Here is a 23,707-nt window from a genome sequence, read left to right as displayed (position 1 = left end):
AGGGAGATGTGTGAACCTTAGGTACAGCTGAGCTCCTCCCATGTGGCAGAGCTCTCCTTCCTGGTCATCACACAGGCATCAAGGAGGCACCAGCCTTTGGGGGCTGTCCTCTCTATGTTTCTGAGGTGGCTCAGAGAGGCTGGGCTATAATGAACTTCTCAGGTCCTCATGCAACTGCCCTTGTTCTTCCATTCCTAGGCTGCTTGCTCTGCTCACTACACTTCAATTGAGAAATGCAGTGATGTTTCGCTTCTGAGCTTGAACCATGAGTGCACCAGGTCAAATGAAACCCCATTTGTCCTCTCACTGTGTGTCTGCAGCACATAACTGTTGATTATGTGGTAGATGTCTCCTTTCTTGTGACCAAGAGCTGGGGTGGCAAGTAACCCTTGTAAGGTCACTGTTTGAGAGAATGTGTGCAGAAAAAATTCTTCAGCTTTGATTTCAAGTAGAGGTCTTCTGTGAGCCATTACCCTCCCCTTTCAGCATCACCTTTGATATGCATAGATCCACTAGAATTATTTTTCTACCCTGTTCTTGAAGATTCAATGAGAACTTAACTCCGTAGCTCTGCACCAGTTGGGTGTAGGTGAGTGTAGTAACTATGCTTTATTCTGAGTGATGGAGAAGCCATGCTTCTTTGTGAGGGTGGCTTCTTTACCATTTACTTGTCCTTTTGCACTCAAGATATTCAGAATGCAGATTAAAAAAAAATATTTTTCTTAAACCATCCTAAAAATTCCTTCCTGAGGCCTGTCTTTTGCAATTCTTCAGGTCTGTGAACAAAGGGGGAGAAGGCAAGTATGAGAATCGAGTCAGCTGGTACTTCACCTCCCACTCAAAATTAAACTGCCAAAGCATAAAGCATTTGAAAGTGTTTGCTATTGTGTAGTTACGCAAGCAATCCTGGATTAACTGGTGTCGAAGAAGTAGTCACCTGTGAAGGTGCCACTGTTTTGTTTTGGCTTTTTTTCTGGATGTGTCTGAGTTTGAGATTCTCCTTTTTTAACTAAGAGGAGAGGCAGTGGTTGCCTGGTACTTTTTCTGAGAGGCTGGAAACAATGGGTGAACCCATTTCCTCTAGCAAGCAGTGCAAGCCTGGTAGGTTTTCTCTTGTCCCAGCCTGAATGTTTGTGAGATGTGACTGCCTTCCACAGTTCAGGGCTATCCTCACTTCTTCCTAAAATCCTGTTAACGAGTCTAATGCACATGCATCTAACTGTCTTGTTCCTAGGGTCTTGTTTAGCTTCCTCCAGCATTCATTATTGATATTAGATAGTCGTAAGAGCACACTGTGCTGCTGATGGAAGCAAATCACACACAAAGTGAGATAGCTGATTGCAGCACTGCTTGTGTGTAATCATGTCTGACTGGCCCTTTTTTGAGTATGTGTCCCATTTCTTTGAACTAGTGCAGCATATATTGGGTGGGAATCCACTTTTAGCAGAAAATTAGCAGTTCTGAGCCAGGATTTGTGTGTGCATCTGGGCACAGCTTCAGCCTAGAGTGCTAATGGCTGAGCTTGCAAACTGCCTGCATGGTTCCCAGCTGCATTTTTTAACGTGCACTTGGCCATATATGCTATTGCTTTTAATTTTAATGGTGTGAACCCTGGGTTCATTGCAGGAGCAGGACGGTACTGTGGTGGTTTGCTTTCTTTTAGTGGGGTGATAATTACGGTTTAGTTTTACTCCCAGTGTGTTAGGGATTTTCCTAGCTGTGAGAATCCCTTGGTAAGCATATCATTATACCTGGGTAAGTGTTTAAACCTTACAGGGAGGTGTTTTTTTTCCCAGTATTAAGGAGCTGTGATACAGAGTTTACAAAATGTAAGAGCTAACAGTTTCCAGGCCAGTGGGCAGGATCCTGTTTGCTCTCCAGTGCCCTCCTGGTGACTTGTGCTCTCTGTGCCCATCCCTGCTGACCGGGAACAGTCTCTGCCAGCCCTCCGGCAGTGCGCTCGCTGGGGATGCTTCATTCAAGGCAGCAAAGTGCCTAGAAAATTGGATGCCAATTTCAGAAATATCAGGGTACAAATAACAACTGAACTGTCCTGGTATCTTACTGTTCAGTGCCAGACACGGTGGGGAGTGAAGGACAGAAGTGCACTGCCCATATTGACCCATGGGGAAGAAGCCTGTCTGAATGCCCAGGGGCAGGGCTGGGTGACCCACCATGCTGCTCTCCTTGGCCTGCCAGCTCCAGCCACCCAGCCCTCTCCTGTCTTTCCTTTGCAGGACCTGTGCTGGGGAGGAGGATAGGATGGTGTCCAAATCTAGCATCTTGAAATTGGGAAGGGTATAAAGTAAAACTAGTCTGAATCACAGGAGAGGCAGCGAGCAGGAAGAACAGGCTGGGGGTTTACCTGATAGCTATTTTGGGGAGAGTAAATCATTATTTCTGAAACCATCTGTCTGAATTGCAGTGACTCTCACCACAGCTGATCAAGGATGCTAAATAATTAAATAGTAGTGTTCAAATTAATATCTGTACCCTGCTTTCATCTAGTTCACTTGGTTCTGGTGTGTGACAAGTACCTGCCTGCTGCCTGGGAGCTGTAAAGGTGGCTGTTCATACCCCTGCTGCTGGCCTACTTTCTAGTGACTCATGCAGTGTGAAACCGGATTATTTTTTCAGTCTACCAAAATGTGCTGTGGTGAAAACTGAACTGGAGCCCGCTGCAGTTCCAGGCTGCCCGTGATAAAACTGAAGTGTGTCTCCCTCAGCTCTGAGCCGCCAGAGCTCCTGCCCAGCGCCGGGCTGCAGCTCCCGGTGGCTCTGGCAGCGCAGAGATGGCAGAGCGGTGGCACAGCTGCCGAGGAGGGCTGGCCGAGCCTCCTCCGCAAGGCTGCCAGCTCGCAAGGTAAACACTGGGTGACCTCTAAGCCAGCCAGTCAACTCGCCTGAGGCCTTATTAGGCAAGCTGCGGCGGTGCCTGGGGACGGAGCATGCTGGATGGAGGCGGGGAGCCGGCAGCCCAGAACGGATCCAGCCCAGACCCCGGGAGACGCGACCCAGTACTGCGGCGCTGGCAGCCTGCTGCCGGGGAGCTGCTGTGGCTGGGCTCTGCTTGGCAAGGAGCAGGAACAGTGCTAGAGAGGACTTTAGGAAGTAGAATCGTCTTGTGTAAATGTTAGTAACTGTAGTTCTGTCTCCTGATGTATGTTCATGTGCATGGTTATAACCTTAAAGATGCCGGTTCATGCTGTCACTCCACACCCTGGAGAACTTTGTGGTGGCCTTTAAGACGAGTGCTTTCATTCCCTCTGCTGCCTGCTTACACATCTGACTTGAGAGGAACTAATATTCTTTTTTTGTTCAGGACTTGTTTCTTCTCTCTTCTTGTGTACTTTTATGCCCTTTATTGGAAGACTGTCTGTCTTCAACCAAAACAATGATTTTGCTCCCAAGAGAAGGACAACATTGGAACCAAACAGCCTGTGTGCAGACCAGGACTTCATTAGGTTGCTTTATACTTGTGAAAAATGACTTTCACAGGGAAGGAAAAGGCTGTTTACTTTTCCTTTAGTAAAAATCCCCATAGATTGGACAAGTAGAGTACAGGCAGATGCTGTGCAAGCTTTCCTGGGCAGCTCTGGGAAAACTTTTCAGATCTGACTTGTGATTACCTTGCCATTAGTTATTGGTACTCTCCTGAGCATCAGGCACGTGTATGATTTTTGCAGGGTCCTTGGGAATGTATGAGGGCAATAAAGAGGGAAAAAAAAGGCTGCGGCTGCTATGAATCTAAGCCTGCTCTCTAGAGAACAGGCTCCAGAACTGCAGCATCACTTTGCTAACCAGATTTTCTTTCCTGATGAATTTTTGCTTAGCCATGCTGGATACAAATTAAGCCTGGTACACATGTTTTTTTCATAGTGACGTTATTTTCAGTGACAGTACTTGCAGTTGAGCTATCCAGCCTTGACCGTCAGCTCTTAAATAAAGCACACGATTTTTCTTTATTTCTTTTACTAAATATTTAACTTCCTGAGAAAGCATTGCAACATGCTATAAACAGGATGAAAGCTGGGGTCATGGATGTGTTTTCAGCAAGGCTGCTGTCTGCCTCAGGCTTGAAAATGACAGTTATATTTCAAGGTAGGTATGCAGGGATATGATGTGGCCTGTGAAATGTCAGATCACAGCAGTAAACAAAATTGATGCTTTCCTTAGATGACTGTCGTGAAGAGCCAAAGAACTTTGTTATAAATTCTTCTTCCTGGTATGTGTGCCTCTCTCTGCTCCCTTTTTGGGCTCTTACTGTGTAGGGAGACAGCAGTGCAGAGGTGTTTGAGAGCAGACAGGAGAAAACTCAGTTGTGTGGTTGGGCTGTTTGAATTACTTAACTACATGAGGCCACTTGCTGCTCCAGGCAAGGAGACAGCCTTGTGCTGGTGGTATTGAACACTGGTGGAAAGTTTTCCAGAGACTGAAGAGTCTAGAAGTGCCAGAAGATAAGGAAACCTATCCTAGAAACCCTGGCTGCTCGTTTGGAGGACAGGAGTTTTGCAGGCTCGCTCAGCAGTGGTTTAAGCCCTCAGTTATTGTAGCAGCACGGCTCTTGTTCACCACAGTAGTAAAGGAGAAGCTGCTGCTTGTCATGACTTCAGTGAAGGATGTCAAAGAGCCATGGCTAACCCTATGTCTTCACAGTCTGCACTACAGCTGATTTACAGTGAGCCATGGTGTAAAATGCTCTCCAATATTGTTTTGCTAGATAACCCACCATGTCTTCTCAAAGCCCTTGGGCTGTTTAATCATTTAAATTGTACTTGCTGCTGGGAGATGAGTTCCTGCCTTATCCTCATTTCCAGCCATTTGCTCAGTCCTGGCCCTGTTAATGCCTGATGTTTTCTGTGACCATTTCAAACCCACAGACAAATAGGTCAGACTCAATTTGGATCTCGTGCCTCGGTAGGATATCTGATTGCCACATATGAGAGGGGTGTGTGGCCTTTGAACTTTCTTTAAGGAGCCAGTCTAGACTGATCCTACTCTAAAGAGAAAAACATTGAAAATCTTTTAATTATGCTACAGTCTTGCCCTATAGTTTCATGAACAGTGAACATGAGATGGAAGAATGTCAGGGGGACATTACCTTCATGTTCCTTACTCTGAAAATGTGTCACAAGATTGAGAGGTAGCAGAATCTCCTTTTAGGAGCAATTCTTTGCCGAAATGTATGATTTGAGAGCGATTCCTTCAAATCTGAAATAGTAATCCGGAAACTGGAAGGGTTTTTTAGTGTGCATGGAAAGATACCCATTGTTCTCCCTTTTTCCAGAGCACATGAGTAAACAGCCAATACAAAATGACCATCCATAATCTTTTGACATGTCTGTTATCTTGCACTAAAAGTCTCAGACCCCTTTAAAACTGATGAGGTTTTTTATCTCTTTGCACATGACTTGTTTTAAAGCACATCACACAGGCAACACAGTGCTGAAGTCTGCCTGAAGACTTAGCCAAAACATAATCACTAGCCAAACCAGAAGTGTTCTTGGCAGGATCATTATTCAGAAACTGTTGCACAGTGAGAGTTGGGAAAAAACCCAAAGTGAAAAGGATTCCATTTGTCTTCCACTGGAAGGGTGATACCAAGTCAGGAAACTTTATCCTAGTTTCAAAGTTTTTGACCTGTGTCTTAGATTTGGGCTAAATTATTTCTTGAAGCCTTGGTAGAAATGGCTGGAAGGTGGGAGGAAGGGGAAATAATTAAAAGGGAGACCCTTCTAGTGCCTTGCCTCTTGCTTTCAGAAATGTGCCTGTGTGCCAAAAAACCTGACAGGGTGGCTTGGAGTGGGTGAGTAGCCTGGAGCCTGAGAGAGGGAGGTCAGATGGAATGGTGCTTTAGCCCTCTCTTCTGACCTTCATTCCTGCAATCATCCACAGTCTCTCAAATCTTGGTACAGCTTCAACTTGCTATTCCAAGAGTGCTTTCCTTGTCTGGAAGAAGAGCAATGGAATAAAATTCATGAGCACCTTTAGATCTCTAAATATGGATAAAAATATGATTTCATCTTCTTACTTATACAGATCATCTGAGTTTTCCATGCTGCTCAAATTCCTGTTTACCTAACTAGCATGTATTCTGAAGGATTCTTTGCAGTCACTGTGGGTTTTATTCCCTCTGCATTCTTGACTTTTTAATTTTTTTTTATTTTTAGGCTTTCTTCAAACAGCTGTCATGAGCTTCTTTGATTTTTGTTTTTCTGATAAGTGCAAGTCACAACAAAGTATCTAGCTCTCCTTATCACAGAGGAATGCTTCTAAATATAAATTCATAAGCCATCAAAATTCAGAAAGAAAAAAGACTTGATCATGGTAGGACCCAATTCATAACTATTCACTGCTTTGGAGCTGGCAGCCTTGTAGGATGGGAACAGTTTTGCAGACCATTTAAACTCCAACTTTGATTACTGTGATTAGTTTTACCAGACAAAAGGGAGATATTTCTCTTCTCTTCCTGTGGGAAGCTTCAGAACAACATTTATCTGCCAGCTGGTCTTTCATGAGCAGTCTCAGATTTTAAATGGATGCATGCTTAACCTCTAGCTCTTTGCCCAGATGACTACAAACTTAACTTCCAGCTGGGCTGCCCCCCTTTCTAGGCTGAACTGATGTTCTCTCTTTGTTTGCTTATGTTGGAGGCTGCTAATGCTCAAGAATTAATGATGGCAGAGAAGGATGTGAACATTACTACCGATTTGCAACACAGCCTTGATAAAGCACTTTGCCTGAGCAAACTTCTGGGTCCTGGAGATTGAATCTCTCTAAAGGACAAAGTCACTCTTCCTCCTTCCCCCATCAAGTATTTGAAGATGGATTTCTTTTCTTCTGGGAAAGCCTTACTCTTAAACCCTACTGTTCCCAAACAGGCAGTAAAAAGCTAAATCTAAGGCTTCTTTTCTTTATGCCCTCGCTTGACCCTGCTGACTTACTGTTTTAACCAAAACGTCTTCTCTACTGCCAGAGATGGTTAAGGGACAGCAGATCTATCTTGAAATAGCTGATCCCTTTTTGATGGAAAGGAGGGAAGCTGTCAGTTACTTATATCTTCCCAGTGATCCGTGTGAAGTGTGTGGCATTGGTGCAAGACCATGTCACAGATTTAAGAATTTTAATATCGGAAGCCATCTTGGCACACACCCCTGGTCTTGAAGTGATGCTGCATAAGCTCTGGGCTCACACATTCTGCACAGCAGCACAGTTGCAGTAGTAGCAGCAGTGAGTTAATGTGAATTCACAGGTACCATGTGTAGAGCTATGACTGGTGATCAGTTTCCAACCGAAGATGAAGAGAGGTTGAAGCCAAGTGTGGGCAGGGATTTTTTTTTTTTGTGTGTGTGAAGACTGATGAAGATGTTGCTCTTTTGGGATGTTTTATTTCCTTCTATAGTAATTCTCTTTTGTTCCATGAGATGGCTCTTATATTCTTGACCTACCAGCCATAATAATAGGGAAAGGAGTCCTGCTTGCACCAAAGTTCTATCACTACCATTCCATTCCAGGAACTTTCTCTGCAGAGCTGTTGGAGAAACTGGGTTCTTACTGTGTTCTGTGAGTAGAATTTGAACCCATCTGAAATATACACATTTGTGGAGGTACTCTAGAGTTATTCTGTCTCTCTGCTGGTCTCTGTCCTTTACCTTCTGCACCTTGTTCAGCAGGTCAAAATGTTGGAGATGGTGTAGAGCAGAAGAAGGTGGGAGCCTGACCCCTCCCTCCACATATGCAAACACACATCTTCTGTCTGTCATTCAGGACATTACCACACACAGAAGTCACAATCAAGCTGAGCTCAACTCTGTTGTTAGCCTGAAGAATTAATTGATCCCTTTCCTGATCATAAGATTAGTTGTGGCACCTTCTGAAAAGCACACCCAGCAAAAAAATCAAAGGGAATATTTACTGTCAGTTTAGTCATCTGACTGGGTCACCAGTGGGGCAGGACCTAGCAGAGGTTCTGCAGAGGAAAAACAAGTAGGACTGTCTTTTTTTGGAAGCTGTCAGCTATTGCATCAGCTCAGCTGTCAAATTGACTTGTCCTTCAACCTTGCTAGACTGCAGCCATGAGATTTATCAAATGAGTGTTATTTAACTGCACTTTATGAGAAACACTTCCCTTGCTGTGCACCAGGTGAGTTACAGGTGCTTAAAAATGCCCCAGCTAATAACACCTCTGTTCACAAGACTGAGTGAGCAGTCTGGACACAAGCAGGATTCAGAAGGAAGGGACTTTTTCAGAACTGGGTGTCTCCTTTTATTGATACACCTGCACAGATACTGCTCCAGAATATTCCCAGTAGCTGTTACCAGCAGCTTCTTTGTTACCTTTGCACTGTCTGTTTTTTGTGTTTTAAGCACACCTGCACTGATGTCTAGGCCATAAGGCAGATTTTCAGGTTAATGTGGACCACTGTTGACAGATGACATTTCTGTTACTGCTTTGGAAGGGACTAGGCTCCAGTTCATACAGCTGGTCAGGAGAGCACAGCTGCATGGGTTTGCATTCTGGGGGTGGTGCTGTATAGTGATTATATTAAACCTGAGAGCCAGTGAAATTACATGGATGGGGGAAAAAAAAATGGGGTATGTACTATCAATTATTTCTGACCAGGGGACCTTAATGGGTGAGTCAGAGGCTTCAATGCCATGTTCCTTGTGTTAGATCACTCTCATTCCAGGGAGCTCTGCACTGTTGAAAGATGGGCTGATAAAAGGTGTTTTGGTTAAGGTGACTTCAATATTATTCATGTTTAAAACTAAATAAATGAATACAAATAGCAGGGCCTTTAGACAAGACAGGGCACATAGTCTTCTGTCTGTGGTAGGAACTTAGCATGAAAAGCAGTGTTTTGATGACCTAGCAGGCTAAATGCAACTACTTGAGGTCTGTTTGAAGAGAAGCCTGAAGAAGGGAAGCTAGTAGGCAGGTATTGCTTGTGGGTTGATCAGGTTAAGTGAATGCATGGACCTGTTACAGTCTCATATGTGTGACTTTGTGCGTGCATGTTACTTCAGTGTAGAAGACTGAGCTGGAGTTATTGTACCATTTTTGACCAAATGTGAACTATAAAGGGTTCTGACTTTTCAATCCAAACTCCATCAATTCCATTTCATAAAAAAAAAAAAAAAAATAGTAGCTAGACAGTACTTTGTGCAGTGTTACACCTTCTGTCTCAAATTAAAATATTTGGAGCTGTGGTGTCTGTTCTGAAATCCCCACACCCCCCCACCAGTAATTTTGCTCATATGTGATCCATAAATCTTGTCTGGTTTAAATGTTCCAACTAATAGTTAGGCAAAACGTTTAACATTATGATATGATTAACAGAGTCCGTGGTTTTGGCAGGCAGGATGCTGTTTTTCTTAGGCATTGCAGTTTATCCTGATTAGAGATATGAAGGAATTATTCCTCTTGGAAGTTGTTTTTTTCCTTCTTCTTCTTTTCTTTATAAATACGAGGATTTAGGGGCTGTGCCTTCATTTTACAGGAACATAACGTGTGATTTGGCTGGATGTTTGAAGTGGTAATATTATAAATCTCCCAATCACCATTGCCCAATCTGTTTTAGCATTCATGTGCCTAATTTCTGTTTGTAATCTGATTACTGGCTTGAGCTGCTCCAGCTTGCAGCCTATTGCTATGCATTTACTGTACTCCCTGGGACGCGATAGCCTGACAGCTCCAGTCGTGTGCTATGAAAAATCTCTACACGATATTGCTAAGACAGGCCTAGGGCTGTGGCTGCTTGAGAATTAGCTGCTATTGTAGTTTCTCTTTGCTGAATCCTTTGTTTGTGCAACCATGTTCAGAAATCCTTGGATCTCCAGCTATCTGGGAAATGCTAAACACTCTGAGGAGCAAGGTAAGAGTTGCAAGCAGATAGAAGAAAATGCATTTCATTTCTGTGTGTTTAATCTCTCTGGTGTGTGTGTATCTGTGTGTAAATATTGTTTGACTGGATCTCCTGCAGCTACATTAGCTACTTTAGCAATCAGTATGCAGTTAGTCACCTAGGCTATTTCATGATTTCCTAAAGGACACTTTTGAAAGATCCGATTAGATGGATCTTTTAATTAGCTTAGCTTGCCACCTACTTAGGGCCTTTAAATATACTAAGTAACACTGCAAGGTTGCATCTATTTATTTTCCTTTTTTTTTTTTCCCCCTCTTTAATTCAGCATTTTTTATTTCCTATGTATGAAATTATGGAGAGTGCTTTTATCTGGTCGTTTGGACCGGAGAGGGAGAGGGGGGACCTGGACAAATGGTTAAACTTGTGAGCAAGTTTGATTTACACTTCTGCAAATATACTCTTCATTTTAAACACAAATATTTAAAATTGTTTCTCTGTGATTGTGAGCATGTTTGGAATTCTTCAGTGAAAGAGGGACAAAATGCTGTTGCAGAGATTGCCATTCTGTGTATCAGGTACTGCGAGGATGAGGTTTTTTCCCCTTTAAATTAACCACTGAATTAAGATCGTGTTAAACCAATGTTTCTTCTGTGGGTTTATTTATTTTCTTTTGAAGCAGAGTTGTTTTACTTTTTCTGCTGTGTTAGTATTTAATTTTAAGACATCCATATTGTAGTGAGTAAGTTTTATTGGACTTTAATCCTCCCACATGGGGTTTAATTTGAACAGAAGGAAATACATAAAATATCAAAACTGTGTAACAATGTAAGTGTCTGGTTGGTTTTGCTCTGTTTGGGGGGGGGGGTGGGAGAGGAGCTTGGCTTGTGAAATACAGCAAAGTTTTAAGATGGTTTTAATTCTAGATGTGGTATGTATCAATGTTCCTGTGTTTCATGGGTAGCAAGAGTCAGACCAGCTTCTGTGCCCCCTCTTAGCAGCCCCACTCCCTCCCTCTCCCACCCATGCAATGAAAGCTACTTTCTTCCCTTCTCATATCCCCTCTCCTGCCTTGGCTAGGGTAGGGAGAATTTCTCTGTGGTCTGCTTGTGGTTTTCATGGTGGACAGCTGTTTTAGTGCCAAAAATTTTAGGATGGGTTATATCCTGTTAGAAGAGCTATAAATTTAAGCTGTGCATGGTTCTGATTAGCTAAACTGATACTGAGCTGAGCTTTTACAGTTACTGCATACTCTCCTCAGTAATGTGAATCTGGCCTTTTGTAGAGGATACTTAGGGCATGGAGTATGCTTTTTAATGCTGTAGTGTAAAGTATAATGATTTATATGCCATTCATTCTATTTTTGTTACAGTACTGTTTGGGTCTGTGTAATCTGCATGCTTTATTCTCCGTTTGCTTGGAAAGACAAAATGCTAACAAAAACAGGAAAAAGTTGCATATTAAAGCTGAAGAATGCTATTAGCAAAGCTACTTGAAATCCACAGTGACTTATAGCAGCTGCCTTAAAAAATGCCTCTTTTGCACTTTTTAAGCCCCTTTATTGAGATGTTAAAATGGTCTTTTTTTTCTTTGTCTCTTTTTCTTGGTGTGGGTTGTTGGGGTTTTTTTTGGTGTTTTTTTCTTTAAACCATTTTCCCTGGAGAGGCAGTAGAAAGTGGTGGAAGGGAGGAGGAGGGTGAAAAGTTTTGAAAGGCACATATGAAAGATACATTCACTAAATTAAAGTTACATTCACTAAATTAAGAGCCACGTTTCAGCTATAATAAGTCACGTTAAAACCTTGTTGGAAAAATGAGAAACATCCTGCATAGGTTTTAAAATATTTTGTATAAGCAAAAAATAATTTTTTTTTTTTGCCAGTTAGCTCTTCTTTACAATAAACTTTGAGACTGTGGGTAAAGGGGATGTTGCTACTTTTGAATTATTCTAAAGTCTATGTTATATAATACTGAGATCTGTCTTTTTGAAAAATAAAATGAGCACTGCATCAGTGACCAATTGTTTATTAATTTAGGGTCTTGGGGTAGTTGATTTAATACAGATGATGATGATAGGGCAATTTTCCCATTGCAAGTGCATAGTAGTAGCTTTGTGTGGTTCCAGCAGCAGTCACAGACCAGGTGCTTCCCTGCTTCCTGGCTAATTGCTCTCTATGACCTCTCAATAGCATCCTCATAGCTGAACAGAGGGAGCTGGTACTTGGAGCACTGCACCTCCTCACCACTGGTCACTGGTTAGATCCCACTGGTCATTGGTTAGATTCTCTGATGCTGCTTTTGAGTGTAGAAATGAACAAGTTAAAGCTGGAGGGGGAGAAGAGAAGCTTGTCCATATTCCTCTCTGAAAGTAAGCATGTTCTGAGGGTATTGAGGAAGAAAATGGAAGCTTCCAAACAGTAGACAGTCTTCTGAAATATGGCTGTGGTGGATGGTGCAGTACTGTTTCTGCAACAGATCCTAAGCTGGGCATCTCTGCCTTCTGCAGTGAATATGAAGTTTTTATAGTATTGCTAGGCTGCAGCCAAAAAGGCTCTTGCTGCTTGCAGCAATTCTCATTTGCAGAGTGCTTATAAACAACCCATCTTACCCATTTACTGCCCGGGTTGTGAACTGGCACACTGAGTCAAGGAGTTTAAGTGATAACCCTAGGCTGCAGTGGTAAAGCATGAATAGTGGGATTAGAACATGGTAGTTCATAAATATTGATGCTTTTGATATGTTTGCTGTCTGTCCTCATTTCTGCATGGTCTTAGTTTATCACTGTCTTGGACATGCCGGTTTATACCCTTTTGACTAGAGGGGAGGCTGCTGTACAGTCTTTTCCAGTAGAAAAGGCTATGATTGGAGACTTTAACCTACTTTCAGGAAAGTTTCTCATTTATTCAAGCATTTTCACTATGGTGTCTTTTGTCATTTCACAGATTTTGACAAAGAGAACTCGGTCAGATTTAAACCTTCACGATTGCTCCAAAGGAAGAGAGCACTAAGGTAAGGTTGAGCTTTTCCTGCCCACTGTACATCACACAGGTTGCACACTGTAACTTGCAGTCATTGCTCCAAACCACATTTACTCTTTTGTCAGAGAAAATTAGCATTAGTCCTCTTGCACTTCAGCTAGTCCTCTAAACTTCAGCTGAAGAGGTATTAAAAGCACAAAGTGTCTCCTAAGGAATGTGAACATTTGTAACTGGCATTGCGAAGGCAAAAATCCCACTCGACACTGAGCCTCCTGCAAAGCCTATTTTGCCTCTCATGGCACAGACACAGTACAGAAATTTAGGGAACTAGCCTGGAAAACTGATCTGTCTGAAAAAAAGAAGGTGGCTAAAGTCAGGTGAATGAATGATACAGCCACGCAGAGAGCTTTGTCAGCATGTGGGAGGGGAACACCGTAGAGAAGAATGGAGAGGTGATGTTGCTGCTGCCTTGCAGGACCATGCTGCCTTGTGCCTGCAGTTTTAGGTTTCCACAAGGCTGAGTAAGGGGTTGCAGCTCACAGTTAAGCGAGGTGGAAGGTCACATTCCCTCTCTCTTCACGTCCTCACTCCAACTGTGTTTGGTGTCCACTCTTCTGCTTGCTGGACTCATTCACAACGGCACAGAGAGGAAGTCAAGGAGTTGGGAACTGATCCTTGCCCCAGCAACCAGCTGCTTTGTTGGTTCAGCAGCACAGGAATACCTAAGCCTTAGGCACTTAGGCTCATGTTTGTAAGCATCTCATCAATCCCCTTCAGGAGCACACCTCATTCTCTGCCGTGTTGTTTCTTAGGTGCTGTAGAGGGATGGAGGGAACAAGTACACAAGACACATTGTGTTATGGAGGGCAGGTAGGGGAAAGTAAGAGATAAGGGTGGGAGAGAAGGATGTGACTGCAGAATGGACCCTTTACATAAGAATCCAGGAAGGGAAGCTCTCCTGGAAGTAGAGGCAACTAAAATGAGCAGCAAGCACCTAGATGACAGGTACAAAAGTGAATTTTCATGCATTTCAATCACAACCTCAGTATGCCCTATAGCTTTAATCTAGATTGCAGGACATCTGGATCAAACTTCTGCTTGCTTTTGGGCATGTAACTAGGTTAGTGGGACAGCTATTTAGAAACTGTATGCTGCTGCTGCAGCTGCAGATGAAGTTTTCAGCCTGGAATCCCTGATGTATAGAAGCAGCCCACACTTACTTTGGAAGCTCAAGACCAGTGTAACTACTGAGACTGTGGATTTACTCTACTAATGCCACATTATGTGTTGTTTTTAGGGAAGAACTATTGTGGTTTTGAAACATTCGTGCCTGTGCTTCAGTGGTAATCATATGAATTCCTGAACATTGGAGAGTATAACGAGTTTGTTGGGAACCTGAGGCCAAACCACACAAAAATCCTGTGTGAAACAAACTCATAAACCATCATCACAGGCTATATTTCAGGCAAGCAAAGGAGAAGTTCCTCTTTCAGTGCCCCGGGGGTTTTAGAAGGAATTCTCGCAAATTTCTACATATTTTTTTTTTTTCATTGAGAAACCCATGCATGCCTTAAATTACACTGTATGTGCATAGCCTAGCTGCTAAGTGCAGCTGCTTGGTGCTGATGCATGCAATCTGCAAGTAAATTTATAGCATCACTTGAGAAATTATGAAAAGCAAAGGTAAAATGTAGCTGTGATACTTCTACAACAGGGTTGTGGATGAGTCTGAAGGTCCAAGTCTGACGGTCTGACTCTGCCTTAGCAAACAAATTAATGCTGCAACTGCTCCTTTAGCAGAGAAACTAATAAAGCAGGGAGACAAGCTGGATAGATCACTCTGAGGAAAAAGGAAAATCTTGCTGAGGAATTAACTGAGGGGTTTTTGAAAATGCATTCATGAGTAGCATCCTGTCATATTTTATCTTTTTTTTTTTCCTGATTATTTGCAATTGCTTAACATCATTCCAACTCAATTTAGATTCCTAATGAATGTTCTTGTTGAACACTGTAGCATGCCCTAAATGTGCCTACTTTCATTTTTTTGAACTGATGTTATGTATGCATCTATAAATACCAGCTGTTAGGTTTGACTGTGTCAGCTTCAGAGCAGTGCTCTGCCTCTGAATTCTCTGTGCTAGTGAAAGCAATGCAGTCGTTACAGTGGTTTAGAACATCTTGTCTTTCTAATGTGTAAATATCTAAACCAAACAATGCCACCTGCAGCTTGTGAGAAGGGAAAACTTCTTCCATTTTGGATAAAATAGTCATTATATGAAAGCAATTAATCACTTGAAAATCAACAAGTAAACAGAGTTGACAGTCCAGAGGGAAATGGAAAATGAGAGCACATGGGAAACTACAGCAGGATTTTCTGAAAGCAGGTAACTGTGATGCTCTGTAGCCCAGCAAGAGTTAAGCTTAAGAAATTTGTAGTTATTAAAAGGATTTTAATGCAATCTGCCAGCGAGCAAAGGTTGGAAGTCACCCTCAGTACAAAGAAGGAGGGAGCTCATGTACAGGAAGAACTGGCTGACCTTGAGTAGTTATAGAAAAAGGATGTAATGTAATAATACTAAGTGCACAGTTGTGCATTTGGGACTGATAAAATATTCTGTCACTTGCAAATGATGAAAGCAAAGCTTTGCCATATCAGTTGCTCACGCAGGACTGAGCAACAAATACACTGTTGATAGAAAAAGGCAAATGTCTTGTAGATCCTGACATTTTTGTGTAATAATGCTTTCTCTATTGAAATGCCCCTGGATTTATAAGACATTCCTAAGACCCAGGTCTGGAATCAAAGCTATCAAATTCTGGTCACTGTGTACAAAAGAGATGACTTAAAACTGCAATAGGTAGAGAATGTTTTTACAGTTAACTAATGAAACTGGGAGCCTGTCTTGGGGAAGCTGAGTAGATGTGAAAAGCATCTGCTGAGGAAAACAAATAAGGCAACCAGCAACACTGGCATGAGAACAAACAGATGGAAACCCAGTGAAAGACATTTAGACTGGGTTTAGAGGGTCTCTGGAACTCCCTGGAGTTTGGAGGAGGGGATAGGAGTGAATCTGACTAATTGGCAGCATTTAAGCTTGCTGTGCAGTCCAATAACACAGTTCTTTTTAGAAGCAGTAGGCTAGTGCCAGTCACTGATTTTTCTATGATTTCATCCTTGGAAATTTGTGTGGGACTGAGGCATAGTTGGGGATGTTAGTGCTCAGGATTTTGCTGTAGGAGTGAATGCTTTGCTATGCAGAGTCCCATGTTTATGGAAACTTAAGGTGCTGCACTGTCACAAGCGTTATGGAAGCAATTGGAGATGCTGCTAACTAAAGCCCAGGTAGTCAAAAGTGCTGAGCTAGGTCCCTCATCACTTCTAAGGCAAGTCCTAAGTAATCAAATCAATTTGACAAAATAAATTTGGGGTTTGATTTATAGCCTTAGGCAAATATTATTCACATTTTAAAAATTCATCCTTAGCCAAAAGGAGCAGAAACTGCTTTCAAATGGAAACTGGGACTCTCTCCACATCGGGGCTCTCCAGAAGCTGTATCTGTAAGAAAATAGCATATTGTGAGGCTAATAAGAATGATGTCTGTTGGCAGTGTGGGGTTAGGCACACAGAAACATGCAGCTCACTGTCTGAGCCTCAGCTGACACACTCCCTCAGCTTGTGGCTGCTCTGTGCTAGTTTATTTTACTTTGTTTTTTGGCTAGTTCCATGAAAATGTTTTTGCCCTGTAAAGATACACAATTTTCTGTAATGGACAGATTATTGCAGCTCTTCATCTTCTATCTGCTGTTTTCTGGAGTGGCTAACATTGCTTTTCTTGGCAGTACCTGGAATAATTTCTGTAAGTGCTGTTGTTGGAGACAATTTGCAGCAGGTGGCATGGTGCCCAAATGTGACACAGGCCAGTTTCTTTATTGTCTTTTCAAGGGTTTTCTTTGCTACTCAATGTCTTACAAAAGAATTGTTTATAAATAATATAAAGAGGCAAAAAACCCTCTTGGAGTTTATGTAAAATGCTACTAGTCATTATATGTTAAAACTCTTCAATGAGAAATGCTCTTCTGGAATAGTGAGCACAGAATTTTCTTTTTTTCCTCCTGTTTTCTCTGTTCTAACCCTCAATCCGTAGGGAAGGATTTTCCAACAGTAAGGCTGTGCAGTTTGTCTTTGTGTAGGATGACAGTAAATAGTCTGGCACATAACTGCCATGGCCTAGGATCACTGTGGGGATTTGTGTCTGTTACACCTCTCTTCACAGATTATTAAATGTTTTAAGACAAGGTAAGTTTTCTTCTGCCCAGTTGGGATAATTTAGAAGTTATTACACCTCACCTGGAGTACTGTGTCCAGCTCTGCAGCCCTCAACACAGGATGGACATGGACTTGATGGAGCAGGTCCAGAGGAGGACCACAAAAATGAGTAGGGGGTTGGAGCACCACTGCTAAAGGACCAGCTGAAGGAGCTGGGGCTGTTCAGCCTGGAGAAGAGAAGGCTCCAAAGAGATCTACTCAGCAACCTTCCAGTAGCTGAAGGGGGCCTACAGAAAGACTGCAGAGGAGCTGTTTCCAAAGGCCTGCATATAGGACAAGGGGCAATGGATTGAAATTAGAGAGGAGGAGATTTAGTTTGGATGATAGGAACAAGTTCTGCACCATGAGAGTGGTGGAACACTGAACAGGTTGCAGAGGGAGGTAGTTGAAGCCCCATCCCTGGAGATACTCAGGGTCAGAATCAGCAAGGCTCTGAGCAACCTGCTCTAATGGAGGTTTCCCTGCTGTCTGCAGAGGGGTTGGACTAGATGACCTTTGGAGGTCCCTTCTAACCCAAACCATTCTATGGTTCTATAATACAGCAGTTAGATCCCTTTTTTTTGTACTCACTTTGTTTACCTTCAAGGAAGAACTCTTCCTCCAAAAAAATATCTCTGTAGGTAGTATCTACTTTAACCATTATAGCATCTACATTTTACAGGTACAATTTCTTGATTTAATGAACATATTTAAAGAGAGTGTTTGTTTCACATAAATGAAAAGACCAAGGGATAAAATTAAATGATCTACTGCTCACATTAGTGTAAGTCATAGAAGAGGCAGAGCTCAGGGCAGTCATGCAGAAGGCTTCTAGGTGGAGTGTACATACAGTACTGAATTTGATGAAATGTGTTTTTATGAGGAATCATTTGGTATGGGTAATTTCAAATGTAATTGCTAGTAGAGTGTTTTGAAGGCAGTTTCTAGTCAGTAATTCAATGCAAAAATGTGTCACAGGCAGTTCCAAACAAGTTTCAGATTATGTTAGGTTTGGCTTTGTGAGTTTCTTGGGGTTATTTCTTACTTTGTTCTTATGGAAAATATTTTCATTGGTATCTCTGTTAGACTATCTTGCAGTAAATTGGTTGCATCTTGGCTTTATTTGATTTGTAGCAGAAACATCCACAGATCTGTAAACCAGATGTTGCTTTCAGTTTTCAGAAGGAGTTCTCATTTGAAGATAAAGAAGAACTTGCAAACAGCACAAAGGATATTGATGCTAATCTCTTAGCAGTACTTCCAAAAGGTAGGTAGGGGAGATACATTGTAGGCATAAATGGTAATGTAACAGCATGTGAAGTTTAACCTATGCAAGTGCAAGGCACAATTAAAATCACTTAGACACAGATGTTTTGTAAAGGGGTTTCTTTTCCCTGTCTAGTATGTATGGGGGATAAATCAGGGGATGAACCACAGTGCTTTCACAAAGCCTTGTTTCATCCCTGCTTCATAAACTTTAGCTTTGTTTACCTAGTTTTTAATAGGCTAAGAAGTAGTTGAAATTCAAAACTTCAGGGAGGTTTCTTTGTACAGGTAGATTAATACTGAATTCAAACTTAGTAACTTGGCTTGTAGTCATGGCTCTTGCCAGTCCCCTGGGGTGATTGGCAGAATCACTGTGCTTGCAGGACCAGCTGAATACACTGAGATTTAGTCTTGCATGCTAAAGGACCTGCACTGCAAATGGGGTTTGGGATATTGTGTTTTGCTAAACTTCTGTCTTAGTCTGAATAACTTACAAAGAAAACAACAGGTCTGTCTTTATCTTTTGACACAGTTGAAGTGGAGGTGAGAACTAATTCCTTTGAATTATTTAGAGGAAATCACAATCTGCTTGGAAATCCTTCTTGATCAGTAAAGGATTACATTTGACCTGAAACCCATGTGTAACTGACATAAAGATGTTCCCTTTATTTGTGGGTGTTGTGAATCTCAGAAGTATGTATATTCTAGTGGTATTTACCCTTTCCAGACAAACTACAAGGCTGGATGCACTAATCCACTGAAAAAGAAAATGTCACTACTTGTGGAGTTCCTTGAGAAGGAAATTCTTCTTCCAGCATAGTGTTTAAGTGATGTGCTTACTTTTATAGTATCATACCAGATGTTCAGAGAGAGACTTCATCTGCACAATGATGGACTAGTGATACACATTTATATAGCACTGCTGTCACAGAAAAGCTGTGCAGATGTTGGTCAACCCAGCTGAAACTACTGTCTGGAATCTCAAGTGTGGAAAAAGTGTAAGGCAGCATAGAGTAGTCTATGCTATTTTTATCTCTTCTTGTTTGGGAAGGTGTTGGAGAGATGCTTCATGAGGTTAGTGCTCTTTTTAGGGCTGCAAAGCAGTAGTAGAATCTCTGGAACTTCAGCTAACACGTAGCAAGAGAGTGTTGAGCTAATGCTGCTGGGAGTTCTTTAGATGTTCCACATTTCTTCTGTGCAGACAACTTATTGTCAAGTTTCCTTTTTGGGGTGGGGGAGGGAAGACAACTTTAGTAGATGAGGCCAATGCTTTAGAGCTTTACTAACACTGTGTGGAAGGCTTCTTCTCTGATGATAGCTAAGGAGGAAAAGTGTTCAGGATTTGGATGGAATTTTATTGACTGTGAGCTGTGGAGGCCTTTGACCTATCTGAAGTAGCAGAACAATTGCAGGTTTTGTTTTGACCATTTCATGTCTGTATAGTTAACAGATGGACAGAAAAACTAACAGCCAGAGGAGCAAACTTACACAGAAGTAGATTTGACAGAGGTGGGAGCAAAGTATTTATGGGAAATCATTTCCTTTGGTGTGAATGTGAGATGAAAGCTGGTTTTATAAGTTCTGTTTGTGCTAGCAGTGGAACTGTACTAAGTAGGTAGCAGAGGGAACTGCCTCTGCTGTGAGGGAATGCTCCTCTTTGCTCTGGTGCTGGTTCAGGAGGCAGATTTTGCATTGCCCAAGTCCAGCTCCCAGACATCTCCAGAGATGTGCCTGGAACTTGCTGGCTTTCTGTGGCTGTCTTGCACTGTTAGCCTGGTCAACAGAGTAGATTTTGCTGCAGATACTGAGCAGATGCTGAAACTAGGCATGGAAGAAGTGACCCTAGGGTTAACACTGTTAGCTGCCTGCACACTTAGCCAACTTGCACTACTGGTTGCAACAAGTATGTATGCAGTAGATTTTTTTTTTTTTTCATTGCATGATCCCAATCTGAGCTAACCTGCCTTAGAAACTGAAGTGGGTAGCTTGAGTCTGCTTTCTGTAAAAATGTAGACTAAAAGAGTTGTTCAGCAGAGTGGCCCAGATGATCTCTTTCTGCTGTTAATCACATTCTCAGTAGGCACTCTTCTGTAGCCTCAGATGCACAGATGTTCCTGCCTTGTTCATTTGCTTCTCTGAGCAATCATGATCAGAATCATTGATTCCTGCTGATCCAAGACATTTCACCTGGAGTCCTAGTGGCTTTTCAGCAGGTCAGGTTGATATGACAGCCAACGTCAGCAGCAGCTATCTGTATCTGTGGGGTGTGTGCACTGGTACTGACTAGAGCCAACTTCCTGGATATGTGTCAAAGATGATGAAGCCATGACTTAGCTGTGCTTGTAAGCTAAGGGGAAAGGGAGAGAAGGTGCATCTGACCTTTAAATGGATGGTGTTTCAATAATGTTTATCTTCTAAGTATCTAGAGCTAAGTGTCCAAGTCTGTTGGGGAGGATAAAAAAAAAAGCTGATAGATTTACTTCTGCAGTGGTGTGGAAGTGTCTGCTAGAGACTCCTGACTCATCAGGCATTTCTGATGGCAATCCAGGGCTGATTTAGCCAGCTGTAGACTTTAGCTTGCCTTAACTTTTGATCCCTGGGTCAACAGGATCAGAACCTCAGAGGTTCATTGCATCAGAATAGGTGCACCATGTCCAGGGCACAGCAATGATACAGGGTGTGTGTGGGGGGAGGGGTTGTTAGGCACAGACCCACCCCTCAGTCTGCTGCATCCTTTGACAGCCTGGATGGTCTCCCTTCCTGATGGTTAGAAGTCACATCACACTTGTTTGTGCAGCACTCACTGCTCCAGCGTGGTTTGCAAACATCTCTCTGCACATGTAGCTTTATATAGAGAGATTACCTCATCTGTCATGGCTCTTGTGGGTTCACTACTATTTTGTCAACTGGGACAGGTGTCTGCTGGCATATACCACCTAAGAGTACAGGAGGAAAGAAGGAAAGTATGTTCAATTAATACTACAAGGGAAGATCAGCAAAGTAGAAAGTGATTAGCCATGCAAAGTGTCATGAGAGTACCTGGTAATTTTCACTCCAGTCAAGACTCACTGAGGTTCAGGGGACAATAGAAAGAATTGGAGAAAAGTAAGGACTAAGGAACACAGTTTCTCTGTAAACCTAAGTCAGTCCACAACCTGTAAGCAGACAGGGTAAACTAACTCCATACTAACTGCTTCTGAAACAGCTTACTACAGTGTGTAGTACTACAGCTAATGAAAATACAACTTGTCCAGTGTATACCAGATCTTGCACAGCTGCTAGGATGACTTTGCAGAATCTAGCCTAGCCTGGCAGTACTCAGAGCAGAGGACTCCTTGGTGTTTACACCTGTGTGCCTAATGCACTTTTTTGACAATGCAAACAACAAACTAGGAGAACAAGAGCAAAATGCTTGTTCCTCAGCAAATGTGATTTCAAACCTCTTAATTTGATTTGACTGTTCCTTCTTATTCTAGAGTATTTTAGCAAGTTTCTGTGAGTTTCCGAAACTTAGCAGCTTATAAACTGTATAATCTTTTGTTGTCTCAGTTTCAGAATTAAGAAAACTGTTTGAACCAAACAACCGAGATTTTTTGGAAATGAAAAGGTAAAAAGAAAAAAAAAAACAACCAAGTCTTTGGCCCATAAAACAAAACACACAGCTTGTTTTGTTACTTCCTCTTAGAAAAACCTCCCCTCAGATCTTCAGAGGTGCCCAATTTTCACGTTTTCCACCTCTTTTTTTCAGGAAAGAGAGAATAGCCAGACGCTTAGAGGGAATTGAAAATGACACACAACCCATCCTCCTGCAGAACTGCCCGGGCTCGGTCACACACCGCTTGCTAGAGGAGGATACACCAAGGTACATGCGTGCAACTGATCCATACAGCCCCCACCTAGGTGAGTGGTACACAGCAGTCAGTCTTGCACTGCTGAATTACTTGGTGTTTACTATCCTGTCATTTGTGCAGTGAATGGAAAGGAGTTTTATGGAAGAGCTGTGGGGTTTTAACCAGTCCTATTCTCCAGCTGTCTTATGGATAGTCAGCTGCTTTCAAAGATTGTTTTCAAACAATAGTAATTTGGTATGAAACTCTTAAAGAATTGCAACTAATAAATATTTCTCAATCATTTTTATGTGCTTTTGGAGACCTAAGTGCAAAAAAAAAAAATGTCCTGTGTGCAGTCACTGCTACGCTTTGATTTGTAACAAATGGGAAGTTTTTTATTCCCTTGCTTGTGAGTGGTGGGCAGGGTACTTGGAGTTTTGGGATGGACTTCCTCATGTATGTTGTACTTTTGACAGGAAGATCAAATGAAGAGGAGGAAACTTCAGATTCTTCTGTAGAAAAACAACCCAGATCATCCAGATACCGAACAGAAATCACAGGAGGCACCACAGAGCCCTTGTATAGCACAGGAAGCATGGATGTCCAGGAGCTAGAGTCAAAAGCAGAAAGAATAGCGAGGTACAAGGCAGAGAGGCGGCGCCAGCTGGCAGAGAAGTACGGATTATCCCTGGATTCTGACTTGGATTCCGACTACTCATCCAGATACACGCGGGCAAGGAGAGATCACGACAGTGTAGAAAGGAAGGGAGTAAAAAGTGAAAGGCAAGATGATGAGAACAAAGACTGTGGCTCCCTGTATTTGTCCAGGACTGAGACGAAGGAGTCAAAGAGTGTGATTTCTGAATCCAAAGAGTACTCCAGCCATGAAAAAGATGGTGTTCCAGATAAAGGAGACCTCCCAAATGAGAAGAGTGTTAGAAAAGCAGATGATGACAGTGCCATTAGACAGGCATCTGACCCCTCAGCAACCTTGGATAGTTCTGTCTCCCTTTCGCTTTCTGGACGAGAATCTTCCTCCTGTACTGAAGTGCCAATATCACCAAAGCAACCCCCCAGGGAGTCCCTTCCTTCACCCAAGCGGGCAGCCTCACCAATCCATTTGCAGAATGACCAGCCCTTGCACAGTAACATCAGACAAAGGTAAGCACTATCTTGATGTGTTTGGTTATGCAGTAGCTTCCTTTATCTTAAACCAGCTTCTGCAGCAATGGCTACAGTGTGTAGGACAGTATTTATTGCCCTTGGAGAATGTATTTAGTGGCTTTGGTTGTCTCAGGCTGAACTGGTAGGGCTGAATCACAGCGTGTTTCTGATACAAGGAAGTGGGTATCTATTTCTGTGATTAGATATGTCCTTGGTTTCACTTTGTATTTATAGAATTACTGCTAAAATTAGGCCCTTTGAGGGGGGAGTGGAATAACTGATGTTTAAGATATTTATACAG

At 42.4% G+C, this 23,707-nt stretch overlaps 1 protein-coding gene across 1 annotated transcript in view; it reads left to right on the top strand.

Annotated features, from left to right (window-relative positions):
• The window catches only part of SVIL (supervillin), a 104,848-nt gene that overhangs the window by 22,358 nt on the left and 58,783 nt on the right, over positions 1 to 23,707 (top strand). Inside the window, exons 2-6 of the mRNA XM_054389928.1 lie at positions 12,805 to 12,871; positions 18,322 to 18,413; positions 21,962 to 22,019; positions 22,161 to 22,312; positions 22,719 to 23,403. Coding sequence (XP_054245903.1) covers positions 12,805 to 12,871; positions 18,322 to 18,413; positions 21,962 to 22,019; positions 22,161 to 22,312; positions 22,719 to 23,403 — 1,054 coding nt within the window. The remainder of the gene's footprint in view (positions 1 to 12,804; positions 12,872 to 18,321; positions 18,414 to 21,961; positions 22,020 to 22,160; positions 22,313 to 22,718; positions 23,404 to 23,707) is intronic.

This window comes from Indicator indicator, chromosome 20 (assembly GCF_027791375.1).
Source record: "Indicator indicator isolate 239-I01 chromosome 20, UM_Iind_1.1, whole genome shotgun sequence".
Classification (NCBI taxonomy): Eukaryota; Metazoa; Chordata; class Aves; order Piciformes; family Indicatoridae; genus Indicator; species Indicator indicator.
Note: the sequence above shows the minus strand (reverse complement) of the source record. Positions and strands in the feature narration are given on the sequence as shown.